This window comes from Setaria italica, chromosome II (genome assembly GCF_000263155.2).
Source record: "Setaria italica strain Yugu1 chromosome II, Setaria_italica_v2.0, whole genome shotgun sequence".
NCBI classification, from domain to species: domain Eukaryota; kingdom Viridiplantae; phylum Streptophyta; class Magnoliopsida; order Poales; family Poaceae; genus Setaria; species Setaria italica.
Window position 1 is genome coordinate 45,840,542 of NC_028451.1, and position 25,208 is coordinate 45,865,749.

The following is a 25,208-nucleotide window of genomic DNA, read 5'->3' on the forward strand; positions in this document are numbered from 1 at the left end:
GCGCGAGAGCGCGCGCGAGCGCACACAAATCTAAACCTTCAAAACCTGAACAAAGAAATACTGCTGCAGACAAACAATGTCTTCCTTCATAACCACTAGGCGATCTTATTCCAAATAGTTGAATAATCTGGCTCACACCCGCACTAGACGTGACTATGATGGGGATGCAATTTGGTATGGTAGCCACAGGTAATAACTGATAAACAGCATGAGCGTGATCTCAATTCACAACACGCTGCCTGGCCTTGCCTTGGCTCGAGCTCGACGACGTCCTCGCCTTCCTTTCTTGGGAGAGCATTTCGGCGAAGCGGGCGAGCGCGTCGGCGTTGGTCCCTTCCTCGAGCACCGGCACGTGCTTGCCCGTCTCCATGTCCACCCTGCTCACCGTCTTGGCCAGCATCCTCTCCCCGATCCGGACCAGCTCCTCCATGTTCTCCCTCGTCGCCACGTCCACGGTCGCTGCCGCGCCCATGAGGGAATCCTCCTGGATGCGGAGGTAGTTCTTCTCGCTGCGGAGCGCCTGGAAGAGGATGGAGACGTTGTAGTCGACGAGCGCGGCGCTGGAGTAGCTGAACATGTCCACGATGGGGGTGTACCCGTCCTTGCTGTGGAGCCACGACAGGATGCCCCACCCGGCGGCGTCCTTGGCCGTGTACACCGCCGCGTTCTTCGCCGAGCCGGTCCCGATGGAGATCACCAGGAACTTGTCGTAGTCCTTCGGGCCCCCCGGGAAGAGATCCTGCTTGTCCACGATCATCTTCCGGGTGATCTGGTTGATCGTCAACAACGTCTGCAGAAACGAACAGAGATATAAACGCGTAGGCAGTTTAGTATAACTCTCTATCTTCTTCTGTCCAGTAGAATGTACTCACTGGATTGTTGGCGGAGACGCCGCCGTCGATGAGGTTGAAGTCGCGGGTCTTGCCGGTGGCCTCGTCCCTGGTCTGGAAGAAGTGGGCGGGAAGGTACGTCGGCGCCGCCGACGTGCTGATGCACACGTCCGAGAGGAGCGCGTCCTTCAGAGGCATGGTCTGAGCCTGCATGCGTGCAGCGGCGTGCATAGTTTGTGATAGCTTCTAACAAGGTATAACACTGTACATGCACAGTTACTTCATCCATTCCAAATTATAGTTCACCTTTATCTTATGTCAAACTTTTTTTAACATTGACCAAGTCAACCAAATAAAAGTATTATCAAGATATGTTTAATGGTGGATTTAACGAAATTAATTCCATATAGTAATTTTTTAACTTGATCAAAGTCAAACAACAAGTTTGATTTAGAACAAATCTAAAATAAAGTATAATTTGAAATTGATGGAGTACTTAGGATTAATCTGAGCATGTGGATTATATTGATGCAAGAACACGTTACGTCGAAAGTGGAGAAGATGGTGGGTTGGAGGTTCTTGACGTCGAAAGTAGGGATGACGATGTTGGTGAGGGTATCATGCATCCTCGTCGCGCCAAGGAGGCTCTGGATCTTGGAGTGTAGGAACTTGCCGTCGTATTTCGGCCCCTTGATCTCAATCAACGTGTTTACAACTTCTGGCCATGGCCTGCGATCCGTCCATAATCGATGGGAGGAATTGAAGCCTCAATATCAATATATCACTTCAAATCCTCTTTATCGTAAAAATAATAACTAGTCCTGAATTTCTGATTAGCTAATAATATAAATGTTTGATCTTGTCAAGATCACTACCATATTGCCACTTGTACCTAGTGGTTTTTTAAGGAAATAGTGACTATTTATTTTTAGCCCTTTATCTGTGCCCTCTGGTGCTAATCATCAACTGGGATAGCTGGTAATTATATGTTCGACTGTTTATATGGCACATACGACCATAATCTAAAGGTACAGGTTGGTAATGAGCTGTCAGAAATCAAAACAATAATAAAAAATGTAGAAACAGTAGAAAAAAATGAATAAACCAGGAGAGGATCAACTTCTGCCCATTATTTATTTATATTTTTACATACATATACGGAACTTAGGAATTTATCCGGTATCTAACTTTCAATTATTTGGTCTAGTCACACTACTGGAAAAGGTGGCTCTAGTCCCAACCCCCCTCTAGTACCGGTCGACCGGTACTAGCAATCCGTTACTAGAGGAGGGTCCTCTATTATCGGTTAAAATAACCGGTACTAGAGGGTGTTAAAAAATTAAAAAAATAAAAAATTCCCACCCGGCCCCACCGTCCCCTGCACATAGGCACAACAGAATAACCACACAAATCTCCGCCCTCCACCATCCCTCCGCCACCATCCGCTCCGCCTGCTCGTCCGCCCCGCTGCTCCCGCCGCCGCCCGCTTGCTCCGCCCCGCCCAGCCCGCCATCGCCGCCGCCACCTCACCTCGCCCCGCTGCTGCTCCTCACCGCCGGTGAGGGGCAAGCGGAGTGGGGAGGGGAGGGGAGGTAGAGGAAGGGGCCGGCCGGTGAGGAAGAGGAAGGGAGGAGAGGAAGCTAGACGGGAGAGAGAGAGAGAGAGAGAGGAGATAGAGGAGAGATGAGGATGAGGGAGCGCCGAGCGAAACAGATAAGGGAGGGTCGGGGCGGGCGGCATGATTCCACGCGAAAAATCTAAGTGTTGCGGTGGAGATCCGGCTCCACCCGGTACTAGAGGACTTCCGAGGGACCCCAAACTTAGATTCGGTACTAGTGCTAATATATAGTACTGGTGCTAATTTTAGTACTGGGTCTAAAGCTAACCGGTACAAACCTTCGGGACGAGAAGGTCAGTTTTCTAGTAGTGTCAAATTCTGGCAACGTGCTTCGAAAATGAGTTGAATATTTATATAATTGAAAATCAGCACAGCACCTATCGGAAATAAGCCAAAATCTGAAGCATCATGTATCCTTGGGGAGAAAACAATGTTCACATCAAAATTTATGTATCTATGATATATAGCGTGTATCTAGATACATAGTAAAATTTATGAATCTAGAAAATCGAAAACGACCTATATATAATTTGAAACGGAGAGATATCCCTTGCAAATATTTTCACGGTCTTACAAGTTTATTAGATTTTATAAATATATTCCAATATACAAACTGGTCAAAGTTGCATCCGAAAAACTAAAAGAAATAGTATTATTTTTTACCAGTGGGACTAATATATTGTGCACACCCACCGTCCATGAATAACATTATCGATGGATTAAGCACTAGTGCGTGTATAGTTTCATGATCGTTCTTCCCATGGTTAAATTGCCGTCACTAATCTCACCTTTGAGGAAAGATATGTGGCCCGTTCTCCGTGTAGAACTCGTTGATCTTCTTGGCCGAGAAGAGCGGGCGCTTGTCCTTGCCCGGAGCGGCGAGCATCGCCGTGATAAGGCCGCCGGTGCTGGTGCCGGCGATGTAGTCGAAGTAGTCGGCCAGCCGTGCGTCCGGCCCGTCGTGCTCCTGCAGTTACATGCAGTGTGTTAGCGTCTTCAGTGAACCCCATTCCCACGTGTACGCAAAACTCTCTGATGTCAACTCATGTGTGCTCTAGCATCTAGCAATAGTACGTTGACGACACACGCACTTGGAGCTTTTTCTCAAGGAAGGCGAGGATCGTGCCGGGGATGAGCCCTCTGATGCCGCCCCCGTCGATGGTCAGCACCGTCACCCTCCTCCCCACCGCCGGCGGCGGCACCGGCAATGTCGGCGAAGTAAGGCTGGCCATTATTCAGAGGGATCAGCTAGCAAGGAATGATGAGAGACAAAGCAGGAAGTTTCTCTCTTTCTAGTTGTGATCGAACTGATGATTGATTACGGGTGTACTTCGAATGGGTTTATATAGGGCCAAGAAGATCTCGGAAGTCTTTGGCAGTTTGCTATTCCAGTGATAGCAGTCCACAACAATAGAAAATGCTTACTGGATTATTGGACCCGGCTTCTGAAGAGACCGATCGAGTCCAGGTCAACTTCCGGATCGAGCAAACGAACACGTGCTTTCACATATCACATCGTCTCACCAACGCGAAATGATGCTGGGAGATTAGATAATTTAATTTGGTTTTTGAACAGAGGTCAACTTTGAGTCAATATCAATATATCATGCTTGAATTAATGAATTGTATTGATGTATTTTTACTGTATAATTAACCTAGTACAATATGGCGTAGCCGCCTTGGGTAGCTACCTTGATTGCGTGGGCTATATACACTTGTGCCCCGTCGAATGTTTCAACCCCAGTAGCTTCTTGCTTGCTTGCATGAATGTCCGTCGTCTCTAACTAGAACTGCAACTGGGTGAACGTAAATGACGACAAAGACCAAGACACGCGGATAAAAAAAAAAGTGAGGAAAGGGAAGAGATGACAGATGATGCATGCACACACCTCATACGGGTTGAAATAAGAGAAGTTTAACAGGTGTGTGGCCATGAGAGATGAAAGTCTGCAGTCTCCATAAACAATCAGTCAACTTGACTCAAACTGAGATGGCAGGAACCCCGCGTTGTCCCTTCAGAAACTGATACGGGTTGAAATCAGAAACTGAAATAGCAGGAACCCCACGTTGTCCCTTCGTTAAAAAAGTAGTAAACTATAGGCCTGTTCGCTAAGCCGGCTGAAAAAGTTGAAACGGCTAATTTGTTGTGAGAGGAAAACACTGTTTGGTGGCTGATAAGTCGGCTGAATAAGCTGAAGCGAACAGGCCATATACAACCATACAGGCACGGTTTGGACCGTTTACACAGAATTTAATTTATAATCGAACTCTTGAACTCCAAACCACCCGGTCAATCTTAGCGGTGTTTAGTTTCTGGACGATGTGGGTTGGGTTGAAACCGACCTATTTTTTAGGTTGGAGCCGACCCATCTCATGTTTGAATGAGTGAGTTGGAGCCGATCCAGTCTTTTTGTTTGGTTGAAGAGGTTGAGAGGGTTGGCATGGATATCTTTTTAACACTGTCAGTCGCGGGGCCCACCTGTCAGTCGCGGGGCCCACCTGTTAGCTTCTTCTTTTTTTTTCCCTCCCTTCCATCTTCTTCCTCCTCTCCTCCCCGTAAGCCATCCTCCTCAACGGCTCCTCCCTAGCTGGTCCCCGACCGCCGACGCACCAGCCCCCCTCCCCGCCCTGCTCCCTGCGCCGCTGGCCCCTACTTGCGCGCTGCCCCTCCCTCCCCAGCTCCCCGCCATGCCGGGCTGAGCCCCCTCCCCACGCCGGCCTAAGCCCCGCCGCCGCTGGCCTGAGCTCCCCCCATCGGGCTGGCCCGAGCTCCCCAACCACCAGCCTGAACCCGCCCCCGCCGCCGGCCTCAGCTCCCTCCCCGCGCCGGCCTGAGGGGCCCCGGCCATGGGGTGCCGCGGAGGCGGAGGAGCTGCGCCGCCGGCCATGGGGCCGCATCCATGGGGCAGGCGGTGGCGGGAGGGCGCCGGGCGAGCGGAGGGCAGGCGGCGGATGGCGGTAGCGGGGTCGGGCGGGCGGAGGAGGTGTCGGGCGAGCGCAAGAAACGGACCGACGACGCCGTCCAACTGGATTGGGATGATCCCTTCATTTTGGGAGGACCGGATGAACTCGGACATTAAGGGAATATTCCCTACCTTGGACGAGCCCAACCCATCTCTTCTCTAACCAAACATGAGTCGAAGTGGGTCGAACCCATCCCAACCCACTTTGACCCCAGAACCAAACACACGGTAGTTCTTAGCCCGGTGGGCTCTCATTTGTTGTCATTGGCTCAATGCAATTGGGAAAACAAATGAACCTCCAAGCAGTCTCCCTTTTTTTCAATTGTGCATGTTGTGTTAATGAGTACGAGAAATAGAGAAGAAGAGATCGTAACCAATGGCAACATGTTCACCTTACAAAAACATCCACCCAAAATATAATTTTGTACACCAACGATTGTAGATTCAGGTTATTGTTGCTTGGTACATTCATGAAGAGGGAAACACTCTTAAACACGCACCAATAAAAGTGTTTCTTATGCTAGTTTTAGTGCACACACTACTGGAGAAATGGTCTTCTGTACTGGTTGGGAACCCTTTAATACCGGTTTCACAACTGGTATTGTAGTTCGTTACTGAGGGGCTTTATTACCAGTTATTAAGAAATAATAAAAAAGGAAATCACCCGCCCAAGCTTGAGCCCCGTCGGCTCGAGCCCAGCCCTACCGCCCTCCCGCCTGACCCCGCCGCTCGTCGCCCCGCCGTCGCGTGCCCCTCCCACCCGACTCCCGCCGCCCACCGTGCGTACCTCCCTCCAGGCCCCCGCCACCGCTCCTTGTCCGGCCGTCACCATCTCGCCACCCTCCCGCCCGCCCCCCGCCGCCGCCCCCCTCCCGCCCAGCCCCCGCCGCCGCTCCTTGTCCAGCCCCACCACTCTCCCGCCAGGCCACCACCATCTCGCCCGGCCCCCGCGGACGCGCAGTCGGGGCCGGCCGCATCCCCACGCGTAGATGGGAGAGTGAGAGAGGGAGGGAGACAGATAAGGGCGCAGGTTGGGCGGGGGAGTGGATGAATAAGGTCGGGGAGACCTTTAGTACCAGGTGGGAGCTCCACCTGGTACTAAAGGTCACCCATTAATACTAGGTAGAACCTCCACTCGGTACTAATGTGCTTGAGTGCCTTTACTACCGGGTGGAGCTCCCACTTGGTATTAAAGGGGGGTCACGGGGGCTTCTGGGTAGACCCGGTCAAAAATCAACCGGTAATGTGGGCTAGAACTAATGTTCAGTTTTTTAGTAGTGATAATTTCATAGCACAGTTAATAAGTCTGAGAACTAGGTAACTGTGTAGTAGTGATAGTTTCATGGTACAGTTAACAAGTCTGAGAACTAGGTAACTGTGTGTGATGGGTTTTATGGTGATGAAACTCCTCTCACATATGATGAAACTCCTCTAATGATCTTATTAGGTCAACAAAATTACTGATGTGGTATGTTATTAAAATTACTGACGTGACATGTTATTTAAGATTATGAAACTTCGCTGCCTTGCTTTCTCAAGCGGTGTTTGGATTCTTGAGCTAAAGTTTAGTCCATGTCACATCGAATTTTCGAAGACTAATTAGAAGGACTGAACATGAGTTAATTATAAAGATGGAGGCTAATTTTCCATAATTAATTTATATTTAATACTTCTAATTAGTATCTAAACATTCGACTTTAATCTAGAATCAAACGGGGCCTTGTTATTCCTCCGGCGGCGACGGGCTAGGGGCTAGCACGCTCTTATTTTGGCCTCGACCTGGCAGACATCAATCTCGCCGGCGGAGATCACCTTCTCCAGAAGCCGTTTCCGCGTGGTCCGCCGTGCTCCGAGCCTGCGCCTCCTCTCGTCGCGCAGTTTCCTCGCGAGCTCCGTGAGCGCTTCGGCGTTGGTGCCCGCGCCCGCGCCGACGACAGGCAAGGGCCGCCCCGTCTCCCAGTCCGTCCTCTGCAGGGGCTTGGCGAGGAGCTCGTTGCCGATCCGGACCAGGCTCTCCATGTTGGCCTCCGACGCGTCGTCCATAGCGGCGGCGGCGTCCTCCAGGTGGCCCTCCTGGATTCGCAGGTACTGGTCCTCGCACCCGTGCGTCTTGTACTCTTGTAGAGGAGCGCGGCCTCGTAGTCCACCTCCGACCCGCTGGAGTACATGAGCAGGTCCAGCAGCGGCGAGCCCCCGTTCCCTGAATCTGAATCATGCAGCCACTTGAGGATGCCCCACGACTGCATATCACTCGCGGAGTACGAGTGCTTTGTGACGCCGGTGCCGATGGAGAGCACGCAGAGCTTCTTCGAGTAGTGCGTTGGCGATGTAGTGTACCCTTGGGAAAGAACCCGTCCTGCCTGATTATCCTCTTTGATATCTCGTTCGTTGTCACCATAGTCTGCATAGAACACACAGGCGCAATACACACGTTTATTTTCATTGTTTAGTAGTATACATGTTAACCGTGCAAGTACGATTTACATGCGTTGTAATTATTTAGAACACAAGAATCTTCTCTGCATGGGGAACAAAATCTGAAAGCGATAAAACACGCCTAAGGGCTGTTTGGATGGACTAAATAAGTAGGCTATAAAGTTTAGTTCTAGGTGTGATAATAGGTTAACCATGAACTAATTATGGATTAATCAAGGATCCAACCACCAATTAATCACTATATGTACAGTTACTCCAGTAATTAGTTTATGTTTAGCTATTCTAATTGCCATTCAAATCTTATGACTAAAGTTTAGTTTTGGATCCCAACAACACCTAACATATTTTTTTATCAAAGTTTTAAGGAACCCCTACCTATTTTTTTAATATTTTTTTATTTCAGATCCATTTAATTTGCTCTCATAGGGAGTCGAATCTGTATCTGCTAGATGCTACTCAAGTGCTTAAACAACACCTAACATATTTTGGTAGGGGCGGTGATGAAGCACACTTACTGGATCATTTGCAAATACCCCGCCATCAATGACATTATACTGCTGCTCCAGTCCTTTTCCAATAATCTTTGACTGAAGTCGCGTGTGTGTGGGGGGTGGGGGTGGGGATAAATTGGTACAACTGTTGCACCGATGCACACATCCTTGAGAAGGGGGTTCATCGAAGGCTCCCTCCACACCAGTTGTCAAGCTAGTTTAATTTGTATATATACTCCCTTCCTCCCAGAATATAGTTATGTTTAGATTTTCTTCAAAGTCACATGTTTTTAACTTTGATTAAAGATATCTCTAACAATAATTTATTCTAAATAGAAAAAATTATATATTATAATAGTTGGCTTCACGATAAATGTACTAACATAATTTTTCGCAGTCAAAGTTAAAAAATTTGACTTTGAAAAAAATCTAAACGTAGTTATATTTTGGGACGGAGGGAGTATATGGCATATGTTCATATTAAACAAATAAATTATGAAGTGTCAAGGAAATAATCAGTCTAAACCTCTAGCAGTCAGTATTCTGTTCCGACGGTCATACTTTGGAGTACCTTGAGTGTGCAACATTCACTTTCAAATTAACATCAACTATTAAAAATGGTTTTTTACCTTGTCTTGGATTTTAGGATGATTTTGGGGTAACATAGCGATGACCGGCAACGTGGCCAAGGCTAAAATAGTTTCTTTGATCAACAATATAAATAATTGATACTGTTGCCTTGGCCAAGGCTAAAATAGCGTTTTTTTATAAATTTGGTTAAACTTGAAACTGTTTGACTCGTCAAAAAGCGAGAGTTTCATTCTTTCTGGGACGGAGGGAATATACTTCCATGTTGTGGATTCATCCTTATTACACTTTACTACCATATAAACAAGCGCATATAGCTATGACTTGTTTGAGCTATCTTCGAGCTTGTTATTCTATGAATCAGATATTTTTTCCATCCTGAAAGAGGATAGAGAGCCAACAGATCTTGTTGTATTCATCTCAAGTATATGTATATATGTAAAACTTGTACATGTATAAGGAATTAAGGATGTATAAGGAATTAAGGACGTGGATCACTAAGGACTTGTTCGGTTTCAGCTGGGCGGAGCAGCCTGGCAGCTCGATCCAACCCAGGCGCTCGAAATCGAACGCCTGAGATCGCTGCAGGTTTGCCAGCACCTCAACCAAATATAAGCCCTGACTGCCTCTCCTGATCTAGTGCAGGCGCGTGGCGCAGAGCGCGCGAGCTAGGCGGGCGCCGTGGCGCCTGAAGACTCGGGCAAGGCAGGTAACACTAGGTCACTAGCTATCCGTTGACACCTTCCCCACTCCCAAGCAGAAACGAAGTTCTGAACTTCTGACGCCGCCGCTCTCGAATCCCGATTCGCCCCTCGCCGATGCCACCGCTCTCCTTCTTCGCCGACGCCGCAGCCGCAGTCGCCGCCCCCAACCCACGCCCCTTGGTGCTTCCTCCCTCGCTTCTGGCGCACGCGGCGGCGTACCCGCGACCCGCGACCTAACCCTAGAGGCCGGCCACCGCCCGCCAATAATGCCGAGCAGGTTAGAGAGGGGTCAGGCGCAGGAACAGGAGAACAAGGTCAGTAATTAGGTACTGTTTCTAGTATCGTGGAATGATTTATCTTAGTTCGTTCACCAATTCCGAAAATCGATTTCCCCCCGTTGAATGGAATTTATGCGAACTTAAAAAATTAGTGGATCAAATGGATTGCCGCCCGCCCTGACGAGCAGCACCACCTGCAGATCACCATGGGCACAGACTCGGAGGGCGACATCGCCGGTGGCTGCCGGGGCAGCGGGACGGATCACTTCAGCGGCCTCCCGGACCACCTTCTCCACAGCATCCTGCTCCGACTCCCGGGCACCGCCGACGCGGCGCGCACCAGCGTCCTCGCCCGCCGCTGGCATGACGTCTGGGCCCAACTCCCCGAGCTGTCCCTGTCCACGGCACAAGGGCACGCCGCCGTCGACGCCACGCTGGCCGCCCACTCCGCGCCTACCGTCAGACGCCTCGAGATCAAAACGCCGCCGCAGCACAACTCGTCGTGGTGGCGGCGCGCCGATATCCCCACAGACCGCGTCTCTTCGTGGCTGGACTTCGCCTCGCTGCACCTTGCAGGCGAGCTTCGGCTCGACATCCCCTATTGCACCAAGGCGACGGATGAAGCCCTTATGTGAGAGGGTTACGGCTATCTTCTTGGCCATCTGCAGTCAGACGATGATGCAGTTCCGGCTGCCCCCTGCTGGTGTGTTCTCGGCACTGGCCACCCTGGGTGTAGCAAACGTCTGTGTGGATGGCCAGGAACTGGAAGACGTCTTGTGCTCCCGTTGCCCATGGTTGAAGCAGCTTGTGCTGTATTGGATCACACTGCGGGATGGAGCTCATGTTCCCTCCATACGCTCTGACTCGCTGGAGCGGCTCGAGATCACTGCTAGTCAATTCCAGGTCTGTCTTCAGATTGCAACCCCGGAGCTCCAAACATTTTATACACTCTCTGTGTCTGACTTTCACATTGCTGCACCGAAATTCTCAGAGGTCAACTGCAAGACAAGCACTGGTTACGACCCAAGCCGCCATCATTTTACAGAGTCCGGGCACCATCTTCAGCGGCTGGTGATAGCAGTAAACTACGGGGGGTTGCAGCTGATGCAGCGTTTTGACAACGTCAAAGAGTTAGAGCTGGATGTCCATATTACACAGGTGTGTGTGTGTAAAAATAACAGAGTCCCATTTTTCATAAAAAAAAAAGATCCTTCGGTGATGCCTATTCTTGCGTGGTTTTTGCAGGGCGTACAAGAGATTTTTGGAGTACACGAATAAACTTTTTTTTTTTGAAACGAGTCAGCAGGAGAGCGGCTGCTATATTAATAAAGAGGAAGATCCGACGGGTCAAAAACAAAAGTTCTATACACAATGTACACTTGCCTCTCCAAAAAGCCAAAACTCTGCTATTCAATTAAAACTAAGAAAAAAGGGGGACCGGAAGGAGTTCCTGCAAATGTTTGGCTCCCGCAGCGACCCACATCGCGGCTTGGTTCTTGATGCCATCGGTTATCTAGGTAAGCGTCATTTCTTTGTGTTGGAAGACCCTTCGATTCCTCTCTAGCCAAATCTCCCATAGAACAGGGATGATAAGGGTTCGCAACCCTTTCCCACTGGCCCTCGGACTAACCAGAGTAGCAGACCACCAACTATGTATAGACTCGTGCCTATCCTAGTGGCTAGGATCAATGTTGGGACAATGCGTTCAAGTATTAATTTCCCCCCTAGATTCGACGTGTAAAGCTGTGTAAAGCTGCAATCGGTGAAAAGGTGATACCCAGTCTCCTGGACCGTGCTGCAAACAATGCAAGTTGGGTTGCTGGTACATCCTCGACGCTGGAGTCTATCCGCTGTCCAAATTCTATCTTGAATGGCCAACCAACTGAAGAATTTACACTTTGGTGGCGCCCATGCTTTCCAGATTAGGTGTTCTAAGTTAGTTGTCATGGATCCTATGAATTGCACTCTGTAGGCCGACTGCGCACTGTATTTCCTGCTCTGCGTGAATTTCCATGTAATAGTGTCCGGGACACCTGGAGTAAGATGGAGGCGGTTGGTCTCAACCCATAGACGATAGTACTCAATGAAGTATGCGGCTGTAAACCCTTGTAGAAGATTTAAATCTCTTATCCAAGTGTGGTTTGTGATCGCATCGCAAAGTGTTCTGTTCTTCCTTTTTGAGATATGATATAAGTTCGGTGCAAGGTCCCTTGGCCTTTGTCCATCTACCCAGCCGCTGTCCCAGAACGATATCTTGTTGCCGTCTCCCACTGTGATTTGCGTTGCCGCTGCAAAGAGTTTGCGATCCGCTTGGGAGCAAGGGATATCAGGAGTCCCCCATGATGGCCCTTCGTTCATCCAGTCCTGCTAAAGCCACCGTAATCGCAAGGCCCTGGAGAATTTTCCTAGGTGCAGTACACCAAGTCCGCCTCCCTTCCTGTGCCTTGCTGTCCGCGTCCAGTTCACTTTGCATTTGCCACCTGTGAGCTACTCCGTCCCCGCCCATAAGAATTTTCTTCGTTTAGCATCAATACCCCTCATTATTTCCTTAGGCGCTTTGAGGACTGACAGCAGGTAAACAGGTTGAGCAGTTAGGACCGATTTCACCAAGGTTAGTCTCCCAGCAGACGACATGTTTTTTCCGCTCCAACTATTTAACTTGGCTGCAATCTTGTCCAGCAAAGGTTGGAAATGTACCGCCTTTAATCGCACTGTGGACAGCGATAGTCCTAGATATTTTATCGGGAAGGCGCCCCTCCTTGCTGGTAGATTTTGCAGTATCTCACTTAATTGCACGCCTTCACAGCAAATGGGAATGACAGTCGATTTGTGGAAGTTTGTTTTAAGACCCGTTGCTTCCCCGAAATACTCCAGGATGCTAGCAAGCGCATCAAATTCCTTTTCTTGGTGCTATGAACACAGCCGCGTCATCCGCATCCATTGAAATACGATACAGTGGCGCTCTTCCACGAAGCTTGGTAAAAATGTTCATGTTCGTCGCCAATTGCAGGATCCTTTGTAGCGGGTCAATCGCAATAACAAAGAGCAACGGTGATAATGGGTCGCCTTGCCGCAACCCACGATCATGTTTTATTGGTGTGAGGTGTTTGTGGTAAGATTGGAATTAGAGCATGCCTGTAAGCCAACCGTGCTACATCTTCTCAGGAAATGTGCTACATCTAATTAATCCATTTTCGTTTCAGGTCATATGCTGTATAATGTTTCTTAGACCAATTTCAAACAAGTTAGTAACACCGTACAATGATGCAAATCTGAAGACTGTTCATCAATTAAGGGCTTAACTTTTACTTCTGGAAGAGGTAATGCTGTGCAACTGCGGGCATCATTCTTGAAGCATATGTGATTAAAAAAAATAAAATGTTAAACTGACAATGTACCTCTTGTATACGTCTCCTAAGGCTTAGATCCTACTCCCTCCGTTCCAAATTGTACGTCGTTTTGACTTTTTTATTCATAGATATTATTATACACCTAGACATACACTATATCTAGATGCATAATAATATCTATGAACTAAAAAAGGTAAAATGATCTACAATTTGGAACGGAGGGAGTAGTTTGTAGGCTTGACTGAGCACTAGTTTGTTAGCCATCGGTGCTCCTTGTACATGTATTTAACCACCTTCGCTCATGAATGAAAGTGTGTTGGATCAAACTCTTGTCTCTCGCATTCTCTGGTTCTACAAAAAAAAATTAAATTGTCCGTTCACAAATCCAATCTCCAAGATAGTGGTGGAGTCATGGAGTGCCTCTTGTCATAAATTGTGTTTTTATTTTTATTTTCAGGATTATTTTTATTTTCAGGATGATTATCCGTGCAAGTCTTGGTCGGGATGCCCATGCAGTCGGCTAGAGAATCGTACGACAAACAACATTGTGTTGGATTCACTAGAAGAAGCAGAAATAAGAGACTATGGAGCAGCAGCTGACAAAGTAGAACTTGTGAGGCTGTTTACCAAACTCAGTGCTAGGTGTGAGAAAAGGGTGTCCATCACTGTATTAGAATGGGCATGGCGAAAGGACATGCATGAGAAGATTCGCAGCATTTGTCCTCCAAACGACAAAGTTGAAATTGTTGTACGATCAGCATAAGCTTGGACTTAGCTGCCTTTGAAGCGTGAGGCGATCCATATTCTAAAATGTAAACCCTATGCAAACTAGGTCATGAGCTTAGCTTAACTGGCCCAGACATACGTTAAGAGTTTGTGCACCAGTGATGTGATCGGTGTCCTCAGTTTGTCTAAAGTCCAAATTGCTTGCATCGAATCACCAAGTAGAAGGCACATACCATTTAAATAACTTGGAAGGTAAGCAGTTGAGCCATCTTATGTATTGAGTATCGACCAAAGGTAAATGATAACATGCTGCAATTTTAGTTTTTAGTTATGACTATCAGGTTATGTGGTTGTCCAGAGCTATCTTGCATACGCACAATTTATCGCAAAGTGCTTGTCAATTGTGTATATCAGGATGTTTCAAATCCATGTGCTGTTCCAATGGCTATGGGTATTTGCCATAGGCTGGAGATCCATTTGGATATCACTACAAGTACTATTATAAGGAGAATTGTTGCTAACCATGAAGCTTACTAGGTAATTAACGTGATCAGATGGCTACGGGTCTTCTTTATGCTTGTAGACAGTAGTACAGGCATGCAGTCACATGTATCGTGTGAAAATTCTTTTTTTTTATAAATAAAGCAGGAGCACTGCTGATTCATTTAAGAAGATAGAAGTTCAAGTTTATATGTGAAAAATCCATCTTCATATTTCAAGCACATACATGTTATTGAAATATGGACTGGACTGAATGAATCGAACATGGAGTGTCTGCTACTCTGCTGTCGGCGATAGCAACCGTGGCTGATGGTAACACCGGCTGGGAAGGATAGCTGGATGCCTGGATGAAATCAGGTTCTTCAACTTCCATGTACCCGCCGTAAGATAGAGTTACTGGCGTACTGCAAAACAACAAAACAAACCATAGGACATACCAAGATTCAGCCCTTGCTTATAACAACAGCATATGTCCAGCTGAAGGATCCTCGAACTCATCGATCGGCGATGGAAGGCAACGATGCAGGCGAGCCCCTAAGCACAACCGCTAGTGTCCTCAGGGAACTGTCGGGGACCAGGGACGAGATGGAGCGCGCACGCGAAGCGGCGGTGCAGGCGTGGCTCGCGTCCATGCCGCTCGGCGAGGAGCTCGAGCGGCTCCGCGCCGAGGTAGCCGCGGCCAAGAGCCGCCTCGCCGCGACGGCGGCCGAGATACCGCCGCTCAAGTCGCGGATCGAGTCCACGAACGACGCGGCCGCCGAGAGGCAGGCGGCGGCGGCCAAGAAGAAGGCCGCCGCAGACGAGCTCCGGCGGCGCGTCGACGGCTCGCGCGCCGAGCTCCGGCGGATGCGGGCGGAGATCGCCGCGGCGAGGGACGCGAAGGACGCGCTGGAGCAGCGGGTGCTCATCCGCCGCCAGGCCGCTCGCGCGCTGCAGCTGGCCGAGCGCGCCGTCGCGGCGGAGACCCACGCGCTGGCGTGGGCCGCGGGCGCGGCCGCCGAGCAGGCCGCGCGCGCGCGTGGCGGGGGCGGCGACGGCGAGGTCGAGGACGCCCACCACGACGTCGTGGCGCTGCCAGCGCGGAAGCTCGAGGAGCTGCGCAGGCGCGTGGAGGCCGAGGAGCGGAAGGCCGCGGCGCGAATTGAGGAGGCCGAGGCCATGAGGCGCGCGGCGAAGGTGAGCAGGGCGGCCGCCGTGGCGAGGCTGGACGCGGCGCGCGCCAAGAGGCGGGAGGCTGCCGCTGCCGAGCTTCGCCGCCATGACGGCGACGACAACGGTGACGGCAAGCGGGGGAGGAGCGCTCCGCCGCCGAGGAGACGGAGGGGGAAGTCGTGCTTTGCGGTGAAGCTACGCAGCTGCTTGTGCGCCATTTCCAAAGCATGAGGCGGGCCTTTTGATGCGCCACATGCTGACATGCAGCTGCGGTGTGGATGTGGAGCGGGGGTAACCATGGGCGCATGCATCGTTCTGATGATCGTCTGGACACGAGATCTTCTGCTCTTGTATGATAAAACTGAAAGTTCTGAACATGTTGGTTATCGACTCGAGTCTCTGAATCATGTCGTCGAGCACGAGCACCGTGCGTGGCTGCGTGCACGTGCAGAGTTCGGAGTAGAGTTCTTCCTGGGCCGAATTGGTTGGAGGTTAACAATTTTCAATGGGCTCTTGGCAAATAATAAATGCCCTTTATGTTTGAAGTCAACCACGGCCCACGGGATGTTTGCTCTGACGTGGACGTGATTAACGCTGATGTAATCACCACCGCCACCCTCGCAGGTTTCCGCTCCATCCCCCAAAGGCCCTCGTAAGCCATCTGACAGCTGAGCCCCACCTCAAGCGCTCGCTGCCTACCTCCACTCCTCCCACCCACATGGATTTCTCCGCCGCCGGCGGCGGGGGCGGCCGCGGCGAGCCGGCCCGGTGGCTGGAGATCGCCGGGAAGCTCCTCGCCGCGCGGGACCTGGTCGGCTGCAAGCGCCTGGCGGAGCGCGCGGTGGAGGCGGACCCGAACCTCCCGGGTGCCGACGAGCTCCTCGCCGTCGCTGACGTCCTCCTCGCCTCCCAGCGCCAGCTCCCCTCCGGACGCCCCGATCCGGTCGCCGTGCTCCAGCTCCATCCCGGACCCGACCCCGCCGCCGTCAAGCGTGCCTTCAGCCGCCTCTCCCAGCTCGTGTCCGCCCCGCGTAACCCCCGTCCCGCTGCGGACACCGCCCTCCACTTCGTCCAAGAAGCCTTCGCTGATCTCTCGAAGAACCCTTCCAGCGACACGCCTCCTGCTGCTGCTTCTACTCCTGCTTCCGGTGGAGCCTCGGCCGCGGCAGCGGCCGATGCCGATGCGTTCTGGACGGCGTGCCCCTACTGCTGCCACGTCTACCAGTACCAGCGCGCGCTGGTGGGGCGCGCGCTCAGGTGCCAGAGCGCTGGTTGCCGGCGCGCGTTCGTGGCCGCCGAGATCCCGACCGTGCCGCCTATTGTGCCGGGCACCGACATGTACTACTGCGCGTGGGGGTTTTTCCCCATGGGCTTCCCTAAGGCAGCTGATTTGAGCACCAACTGGAGGCCATTTTGTCCCATGTTTCCGGGGAATTTTCAATCTCCGCCGCAGCCAGCATCTGCAGGGACTGCCAATGTTGATTCCGGGAATTTTCGATCTCCGCCGCAGCCAGCAGCTGCAGGGACTGCCAATGTTAATCTTGGGAATTTTCGTTCTCCTCCGCAGCCAGCATCTGCAGGGACTGCCAATGTTGATCCTGGGAAATTTCGATCTCCACCGCAGCCAGCAGCTGCAGGGACTTCCCATGTTAATCCCAGGAATTTTCAATCTCCTCCGAAGCCAGCATCTGCAGGGACTGCCAATGTTGATCCCAGGAATTTTCGATCTCCGCTGCAGCCAGCAGCTGCAGGGACTTCCCATGTTAATCGCGGGAATTTTCAATCTCCTCCGAAGCCAGCATCTGCAGGGACTGCCAACGTTGATGTACAAATTGTTGAGAATAATGGCAGGCCTATTAATGCCAATTCAACACCAGCAAATGTGCAGCTGGCAAATAAGAGTGGTGTCCGTGGCAGTGCAGCAGGGCCATCTAGAGGTAGGATGAAGAAGACAACAGCCCGCAAGAAGGTTGGTGCCGTGCTCAAGAAGCACGCTTCCAGTGGGGTGGAAAGTGGCATTGAGCCATCTATGCTTGGGTCGGATTCATGGAATGGAAATGCAGGTAGCAGTAGTGGGCAGACAGTGGGTACTAGAGAGATCAACATAAATGAGGTGGCGAAGCCAACTGATGGCGCCACAGTGCTGAATTTTGGTGGGGATGAGGACATTGGGTTTGATTTGGATGTTGATGCAACGGACGCCATATTGGGAAATTTACAGCACCTGCCATTCTTGAGGGAGGATGACAATACCAGAAGGATGTTTTAGTTATCAATGTGCTCAGTGTAGGTATTCCATAGAGGTGGTGTATATCGCGCAGCTGAAGGAATTCCTACATAGTCTGATCCTTCAGTGCTGCCCTTGCTGTCATTGCAATATTTTCTTATATTTATTCCATGTTCCGTAGTTGTCTACCTTGGTTCAGCTAGCTGGCGATCTCTTTAGCATCTGGATCAGTACTTTTTACGAATCCGTAGTCTAGATTATCCCAAATTAGTTGGGGGGATGTGTAATATGTGCCACCTGCTGATTAACTTAAGGAGATAATTGGTTAAGGGAATAATGCTTGCTGCATGGATGATTGGTGAGGCTGTTAGCTAAGGGTTTATGATGCAACAGAGGTCACATGGAGTACTGGCAGATAAATGCTGATGAAAAACGTAAGTTTATTTCTTAGTGTTCACAAATCTCTCCTTATTTAGAAGGCATACCGTAGTGATTTCATGGACTCATAATTTGTTGACTTAATTTGCATTGTTCAATATCAAGCAAGTTGGGTGTGTAATTCTTTTGATTTGCTGATGCAAACCCTAAGTTTTTACATGTTTACTGAAAAACTGAGACAAAAGAAAAGGGCTGCCACAAATGTTTCACAAAATCTAATATTGTTTCTCGTTGATAAGAAATTACACGTGACAAGGATTATAGAATGCTCACAGCTGGTTATAACCAAAACACAGTAACAATAGATGCTTGCGTGTGTTCTTATGTAGCTTATCTTGTAAGTTGCAACACCAGTGAACTTGGGGTATGCTTTCTACCAAACTGACTATCATGGCCCTGTTTGCTATGTTAATATAATATCATCTGTCAATGATCTGCATTGAACCAAACATAGAATAAAATCAAGTTTACTGCAATCTGTATTCTTTTCTGCGACTATCGAGAAGTTTAATAGAAAAATAACAAAACATTCTAGCAACACATTTGTGCAAATTGATTGAAATTGGAGCCAACCTTAGCTGCAGGCATAAACCTATGCTGTCCTGATTTCAGGACAACCCTAAGGCCAGGGTGGGCTACCAGCCTGTGTAGTTTCTACTGGATTCTTTTTTTTTTTTTTTGCGAACCCAGTTTCTACTGGATTCTAACCATCGTCTTCAATGCTTTCGATTAGTTATGAATAATCTGCTCAACATGTGCTCTCTTAGGGGAGCACTGAAGATTTTTTACCATAGGAATTGCATCAAAGTTAGCATAGATACTTTGCAGTTTATTGTCTTAGTAGTAAATTCTGTAGAAATTTTGACAATGAAATTTGCCTTTTTCGTGTGTATGATCCATATCCACAAACCGCAAGGTCTAATTACTTCTTCTCAATTGAATATTTGATTTGTACTGATGTTTAAGTTCTTTTGTTTCAGATATCTGGACCAGAAAAGCTCTATGTTAGTTGATAGCCTTCACCAATCATCAAAGGATGTGAATAAGAGAAGTGGCATGACTTGGTTTAGGGGACATCAGTGGCTTTTAACCTATGATTCTTTCTTTGTAGTTTGCCAAGCTAGCCTGAAATAACAGGATTTATCTGTGCGTTGACACCCAGTTTTCTGTCGCAAGTGTAAAATGGTACCAATGGCTGCAAGCTTGTTAATCTGTTTGTTTCCGTGTTAAGTGTAGGCTCCTGTAACTATCCCTTCATAATCGTCATGAGCTCCTTGCCCTCAAATTGATGTGCATTTTCTTGTTGCTGGAACCGTGAGATGTGTACTCTATTGCTGAATCCGGTGAGCAACAACTCAGCTCAATGTTGATGGCTTCGCCATATATACGCGCCTGCGGTTTATGCAGCTGGACGATCGAGGTTGCGATCGTGTTTTTTGGGGGGGAGGACACGGGATTCATAAACAATAGTCGATTATTTTGGAGAACTTTCTACCTTCAGATCGTGGCATCGTGCACGAAGATCTGTATTAGCAAAGGGGGCCTCTTTATTAGCAAAGATCTTTATTACCTTTGTTCATATGTTTTGAGAGATTAATAGTTGCCAGTTTTAGTTGAATATATGTGCTTTATTATATCTTCTGCATTATTTTTCACTTAGCCGTTTACACCACAAGAGAATAAAAATGACGGAGATTTGATCATTTCTAGCTTTGCCTTTTTATGGGTAGCCTACATTGTTCTCCTTGATACCAAACCAAATTCTTGCAGGAGCCCGTGGTTATCCTATAAGCCGTGCGATTGAGAACCAACGGCTGCGATCGCTAACTGGTGCGGGACCCGGAAGTCGGCGCCTGCGCAAACACGTTGCAGACTGCCGCTCCCACGTCATCCGCCCCCCACCTCGTCGTCGTCTTCCTCCTCGCCTTGCTCTCCTTCTACTCCCTCTGTTCCTCGCGTCGCCGTCGCGTCACGTTACAGCCGCAGGGCACGCGGCCCCAACGAGAAGAGTGGTAGCGGGAAGCGGCGGCGGGGAGGGATGATCTCGCAGTTCTTCGTCCTGTCGCAGCGCGGCGACCACATCGTCTTCCGCGACTGTAAGATCTGGATCCCGTCCCGTCCCGGGCCGATCTGGGTGGGTAAATTTCGCTAATACGTTGTGATCCGGTGCTGATTCGATTGGCAACTTCGTACGGGTGGGTGCAGATCGCGGCGAGGTTCCCAAGGGCAGCGCTGAGATCTTCTTCCGGAAGGTGAAGTTCTGGAACGATGACGAGGCAGAGGAGGCGCCCCCAGTCTTCGTACGCATCTATCCCTCACTCCTGATCTCTTATTCAGACTGCAAACTTTGCCGAACTTGGTAGAATACTTGAGGTTTTTTAGCTGTAATTGTGATGCCTTAGCTTGCGTTGTGTTAACGTGAACGGCTGTGCTTGTGAGCTTGTCGATTGATCGGGACTAGCACTATAATTCTCTGGAAACTTGTGCATTGAGAAGCTGAAGAGAGCGGCTCATTGTAGATAGAGGAGCATTACCTTAGAAATGAGGGTGACTATGCTGCAGGGATTCAGTTGTTTCTGGGATCATTATTTTTGTTTCATATTGTCTTGCCATCTCCCTATTCTGTTTCCATCGGTAGTGTATAATGGATCATTTGGTTATAACATTAGGGGATACATTTTGATGAATATGTGCCTATGACAAAGGTTTTAGATGAACTGAAATAACTGAGTGTAATACTTGTGTGATTTATTCCATCTACTCTGCAACCGTTTAAAATTAGCAGGAGCCATGCCCATTAATTGTGTTCCGGTGGACAATGAGCTGTTCTGCATGCGTGATGTGCAGTTGTCTCCATACCAGTGAACCCTTTTTATGGAAAATTAATCTTGATGTAAAACAGGATGTTGGCATTTTAGAACATTTGACCCTAGATTAAATTGAAAGGGTAAAATCAGTTCATGTGTGGATGAGGAGACAGTGAATCCATCTGCATTCTGCTTATTCATGCATTTATTTACTACTTTATCTGACACTAGGCATTTTACTTATTGTGATGACAGAATGTTGACGGGGTTAACTATATTCACGTCAAGGTCGCCGGACTATTTTTTGTAGTAACTACAATGGTCAATGTTTCTCCATCCCTTCTCTTGGAACTTTTGCAAAGGATTGCACGTGTTACAAAAGATTATCTTGGTGTTCTGAATGAAGATTCATTGCGGAAGAATTTTATTTTGGTGTATGAATTGCTCGATGAAGTCATTGTAAGTGCTTTACACCATATCTCATACCAGTATCAACTGCTATCCTTTCTGACCTGGTTTTAGGTTGCTACTGAAATCTAGTGTGATTTAAGCAAAAAGGTTGTGTGGTTCCACAGTGATCAGCATGATTCATCTGTTTATGGGAATGCTTACTGTCATCTTTTGTGCAACTAGGACTTTGGATACCCACAAACAACCTCTACTGAGGTTCTGAAGTCATACATATTCAATGAACCTATCATGGTTGATGCTGGACGACTACCACCACTTGGTCCTGCTGCTATGTTCATGGTAACACTTATGCATATTACCGCAAGAAACATAAGATTGGGTTTCTTGACCAAGAAATGTGCTTTCCCCATGCTATTGTAGCAATGGCATAGTTTCAAAATTGATATCCTTATCTTTTGCAGCAAGGCACAAAGCGTATGCCTGGAACTGCTGTTACAAAATCTGTTGTTGCTAATGAGCCTGGGGGGAAGAAGAGGGAGGAAATTTTTGTTGACATAATTGAGAGAATAAGTGTGACATTCAGCTCTAGTGTAAGTACCAGTTTATGCCATGCCTTGTTCATTACTATTTTTTTCTCCTCAACATTTGAAGATGCTGAGCAATTTTGTTCTCATTCTGTAAATTCCGTTCTATGGAAATATGTCCTAAATTTGTTGCTCTTAATGTCAGGTGCCGATGATGCCTGTTGCAACTTTACTTTTAATTTTACATACCATCACTTAGTTTTATTTTTCACTGCCTTTACTGCCAAAGCCTACCTTTTGCCTTTTTGTTTCTTATTCCGTTACTGTTAGTGACTTCCGTGTTTACTTTTTGAAACTGGAGACAAATAGACGTATCATGTGTACTTTTTATTACTATGGAATTCCAATTCCATGGTATAGGTTCTTATTGTAAGTTTGTAACAAGTGATGGCCAAATCGCTCTCAATCTTGTATCTTGTGATTTTCTTGCACTTAATTTTAAGCAGATCTGTTGTTTAAATTAATTACTAGCAGGCGGTCTATTTTGTCGTCTCATTTATTTTTCTGTAGCTATGATATCTCATACTATTGTTTTTCATGATTTATATCTCATTTTCACTAAACAGGGCTATATACTTACATCTGAGATTGATGGAACAATTCAAATGAAAAGTTACCTCACTGGAAATCCAGAAATTCGTCTTGCTCTCAATGAGGATTTGAGCATTGGAAGAACTGGATCTTCGTCATATGGTATGACCTTTAGCTTTCCTTTGACATCTACCTACTTAAACTCTACTCTGATTGAATATAGTATGCATATGACATAAGAAGTTTATTTCCCTTGTGCATTGTTTCTTTTTTTTATAGCAAATTGTTCCTGATCCTCTGTTTCTGTAACATTGAAAACTGGATTATGATGAATGGATAATGTTTTTCTCAGAATGGAGTTGTTCAATGCATATATTTAAGTGGTTACTACTTACTAGTCATTATGAACATAAATCACTTGTGTACATTCTGAACTTTTTTTTTCACGAGTGCTGCTTAAATATTCACCATTTGAACTGCACTGAGTTTATTAGCATGCTGTTCATTCTATTTGTTTAGCTGTTATGGCTATTGCTGAATACTGATCACAGACAATATTACAAATATTTAATGCCAGATTACAGAAGTTCTTCTGGAGGAGCAGTCATTCTCGATGATTGTAACTTCCATGAGTCAGTACATCTGGACAGCTTTGACATTGACAGAACTTTGACTTTAGTAAGTACTCTAATAAGGCTTTTATTTCTTGTTATCTCTTTTGTTTTTGGGCAGAACATCAAGCACTATATTTACGAATTACGATGTATTATTTCAGCAAAGTTAGATAATTTCTATTTACCATTGCACAGATACCACCTGATGGAGAATTTGCTGTAATGAACTACCGGATGACCCAAGAATTTAAGCCGCCGTTCCGTGTAACAGCACTAATTGAAGAAGCTGGACCATCGAGGGTATGAACTTGTCATGCTATTAGGCATTGATGCTACTATGATTTCAATTTGGTGAATCCAATTCTTTTATTATCTGCACAGGCTGAAGTTCTACTGAAGATACGAGCAGACTTCTCTGCAAATGTCACAGCTAACACAATCACAGTACAAATGCCAGTGCCCTCGTACACAATGAGGTCAGCTGTAGCTTTATCTTGTTCTTACTAAGTTTAGCTACTTTTATTGGTAGCTAGAGTTTAACATCGTGGATTACATTGCAGAGCAAGTTTTGAGTTGGAAGCTGGAGCAGTTGGGCAAACAACAGATTTTAAGGAAGGATCCAGGAGACTTGAGTGGAACCTAAAGAAGGCAAGTGCCAGCAAGGATTGTCGTATGTACATCCTGCATATGTGTGCACTGGCAATGTTAACTTTGCTAAATTATTTTAACTTTTGACACTACAGATTGTTGGGGGTTCTGAGCACACCCTTCGTGCAAAGCTGACATTTTCCCAGGAATCACATGGTACATGTTATGTTTAAAGCATCTCATGCTTATGCCCTGACCTGGCAACATCATTTAACTTTTCTGTTAGGCAACTTGTGACATTCTCCTTTGTGGAATGCAGGAAATATCACAAAGGAAGCTGGTCCAGTGAACATGAATTTCACTATACCTATGTACAATGCATCGAAGTTGCAGGTAAGGCCATCTGCTGTGTATGGTCCTTTGCGGAATGTATCCATTGGCACTATAGGGCGTGGCAGTGTGCTGGTTGTCCACTAGCAAAATTACTGGGCTATTGATTGGTTCACGATTGATCATCTTTTGAATGCAATTTTTGAGTTAGCCATGTGCCTTTTTACTCTACAGGGTGCTATACACTTTTAGCTCTTATGTACTTTACATGGTTCTCCAAGGCCTGCACTGCTCAAAAACATTGACATGCATAATGCTTTGTGTAATCTTTCTGTTCAACTATGAACTGTATTGTTTCCTCTCCTGCAGGTCAGGTATCTTCAGATAGCGAAGAAATCAAAGACATACAATCCATACAGATGGGTGCGATATGTAACACAAGCTAACTCCTACGTAGCTCGTCTATGAGGAACTCGTGTTTGTACACTTGTTTCTGGTCCATTTTTTGGTGTATTATTTGAGGTTTATCTTGGACAGAGTGGCATGTATCTGTAACTTTATAGTGGAACAAATATCACTCTGCTCCTGTAGTCGAATACATTGTAGGTTCACAACTTTTCCCTCGTACAATGTGCAGAAGATTCGTGATCACGTTTTAATGCTACAAAATGAATGAAGTTCTTGTTCATGCCTTCATGGCACTTCTGGGACCCATCATCTTAGAAATTTGTGCGCGGTTGTCACAGTATTGCGCCGAGCCGCCGAGTGTAAAACAGCCTTGCAGCTTTTTCTTCATGAATTTTCATCTACTTCTGTAACCCTTCATGGTAAGACCTCTAAAGATAGCCCACTGGGCCTGTTCGCTTCAGCTTATAAGCCGGCTGAAAAGCTGAAACGGCTGATTTGTTGTGAGAGAAAAATATTGTTTGGTGGCTGATAAGCTGAAGCGAACAGACCTAGTTACCTAGTATTGAGAAACTTTCGAGTATTTCATCTCCACAACATTATCATTTCAAAAATCTTTTAACAAAGAACATTAGT

At 47.5% G+C, this 25,208-nt stretch overlaps 5 protein-coding genes across 5 annotated transcripts; 3 read left to right on the forward strand and 2 right to left on the reverse strand.

Moving 5' to 3' along the window:
- Positions 1-68: 68 nt before the first annotated feature.
- LOC101777110 (patatin-like protein 1) lies at positions 69-3,743 on the reverse strand. Its single transcript, XM_004958283.2, has 5 exons — positions 3,540-3,743; positions 3,237-3,415; positions 1,376-1,559; positions 873-1,037; positions 69-790 (listed from the first exon to the last, which is right to left on the reverse strand). Exons 1-5 carry the CDS (start codon positions 3,678-3,680, stop codon positions 221-223), a joined length of 1,239 nt encoding a protein of 412 aa, XP_004958340.1. The 5' UTR covers positions 3,681-3,743; the 3' UTR covers positions 69-220.
- Positions 3,744-7,163: 3,420 nt separating this feature from the next.
- On the reverse strand, positions 7,164-8,388 carry LOC105913822 (patatin-like protein 1). The gene is made up of 4 exons (XM_012843759.1): positions 8,363-8,388; positions 7,896-7,930; positions 7,674-7,812; positions 7,164-7,617 (listed from the first exon to the last, which is right to left on the reverse strand). The coding sequence occupies exons 1-4, from the start codon at positions 8,386-8,388 to the stop codon at positions 7,164-7,166; spliced, it is 654 nt and encodes a 217-aa protein (XP_012699213.1).
- A 6,604-nt stretch (positions 8,389-14,992) lies between these two features.
- LOC101785062 (protein TolA) lies at positions 14,993-15,868 on the forward strand. Its single transcript, XM_012843760.1, has 2 exons — positions 14,993-15,486; positions 15,589-15,868. Exons 1-2 carry the CDS (start codon positions 14,993-14,995, stop codon positions 15,866-15,868), a joined length of 774 nt encoding a protein of 257 aa, XP_012699214.1.
- A 417-nt stretch (positions 15,869-16,285) lies between these two features.
- Positions 16,286-19,597, forward strand: LOC101777522 (translation initiation factor IF-2). Its single transcript, XM_004958284.3, has 2 exons — positions 16,286-18,298; positions 19,283-19,597. Exon 1 carries the CDS (start codon positions 16,356-16,358, stop codon positions 17,904-17,906), a length of 1,551 nt encoding a protein of 516 aa, XP_004958341.1. The 5' UTR covers positions 16,286-16,355; the 3' UTR covers positions 17,907-18,298; positions 19,283-19,597.
- Positions 19,598-20,194: 597 nt separating this feature from the next.
- Positions 20,195-24,868, forward strand: LOC101778197 (AP-4 complex subunit mu). Its single transcript, XM_004958286.4, has 13 exons — positions 20,195-20,398; positions 20,508-20,602; positions 21,365-21,568; positions 21,743-21,859; positions 21,982-22,110; positions 22,671-22,797; positions 23,213-23,313; positions 23,445-23,549; positions 23,631-23,725; positions 23,810-23,897; positions 23,993-24,053; positions 24,157-24,230; positions 24,537-24,868. Exons 1-13 carry the CDS (start codon positions 20,341-20,343, stop codon positions 24,633-24,635), a joined length of 1,353 nt encoding a protein of 450 aa, XP_004958343.1. The 5' UTR covers positions 20,195-20,340; the 3' UTR covers positions 24,636-24,868.
- The last annotated feature ends 340 nt before the right edge of the window (positions 24,869-25,208 follow it).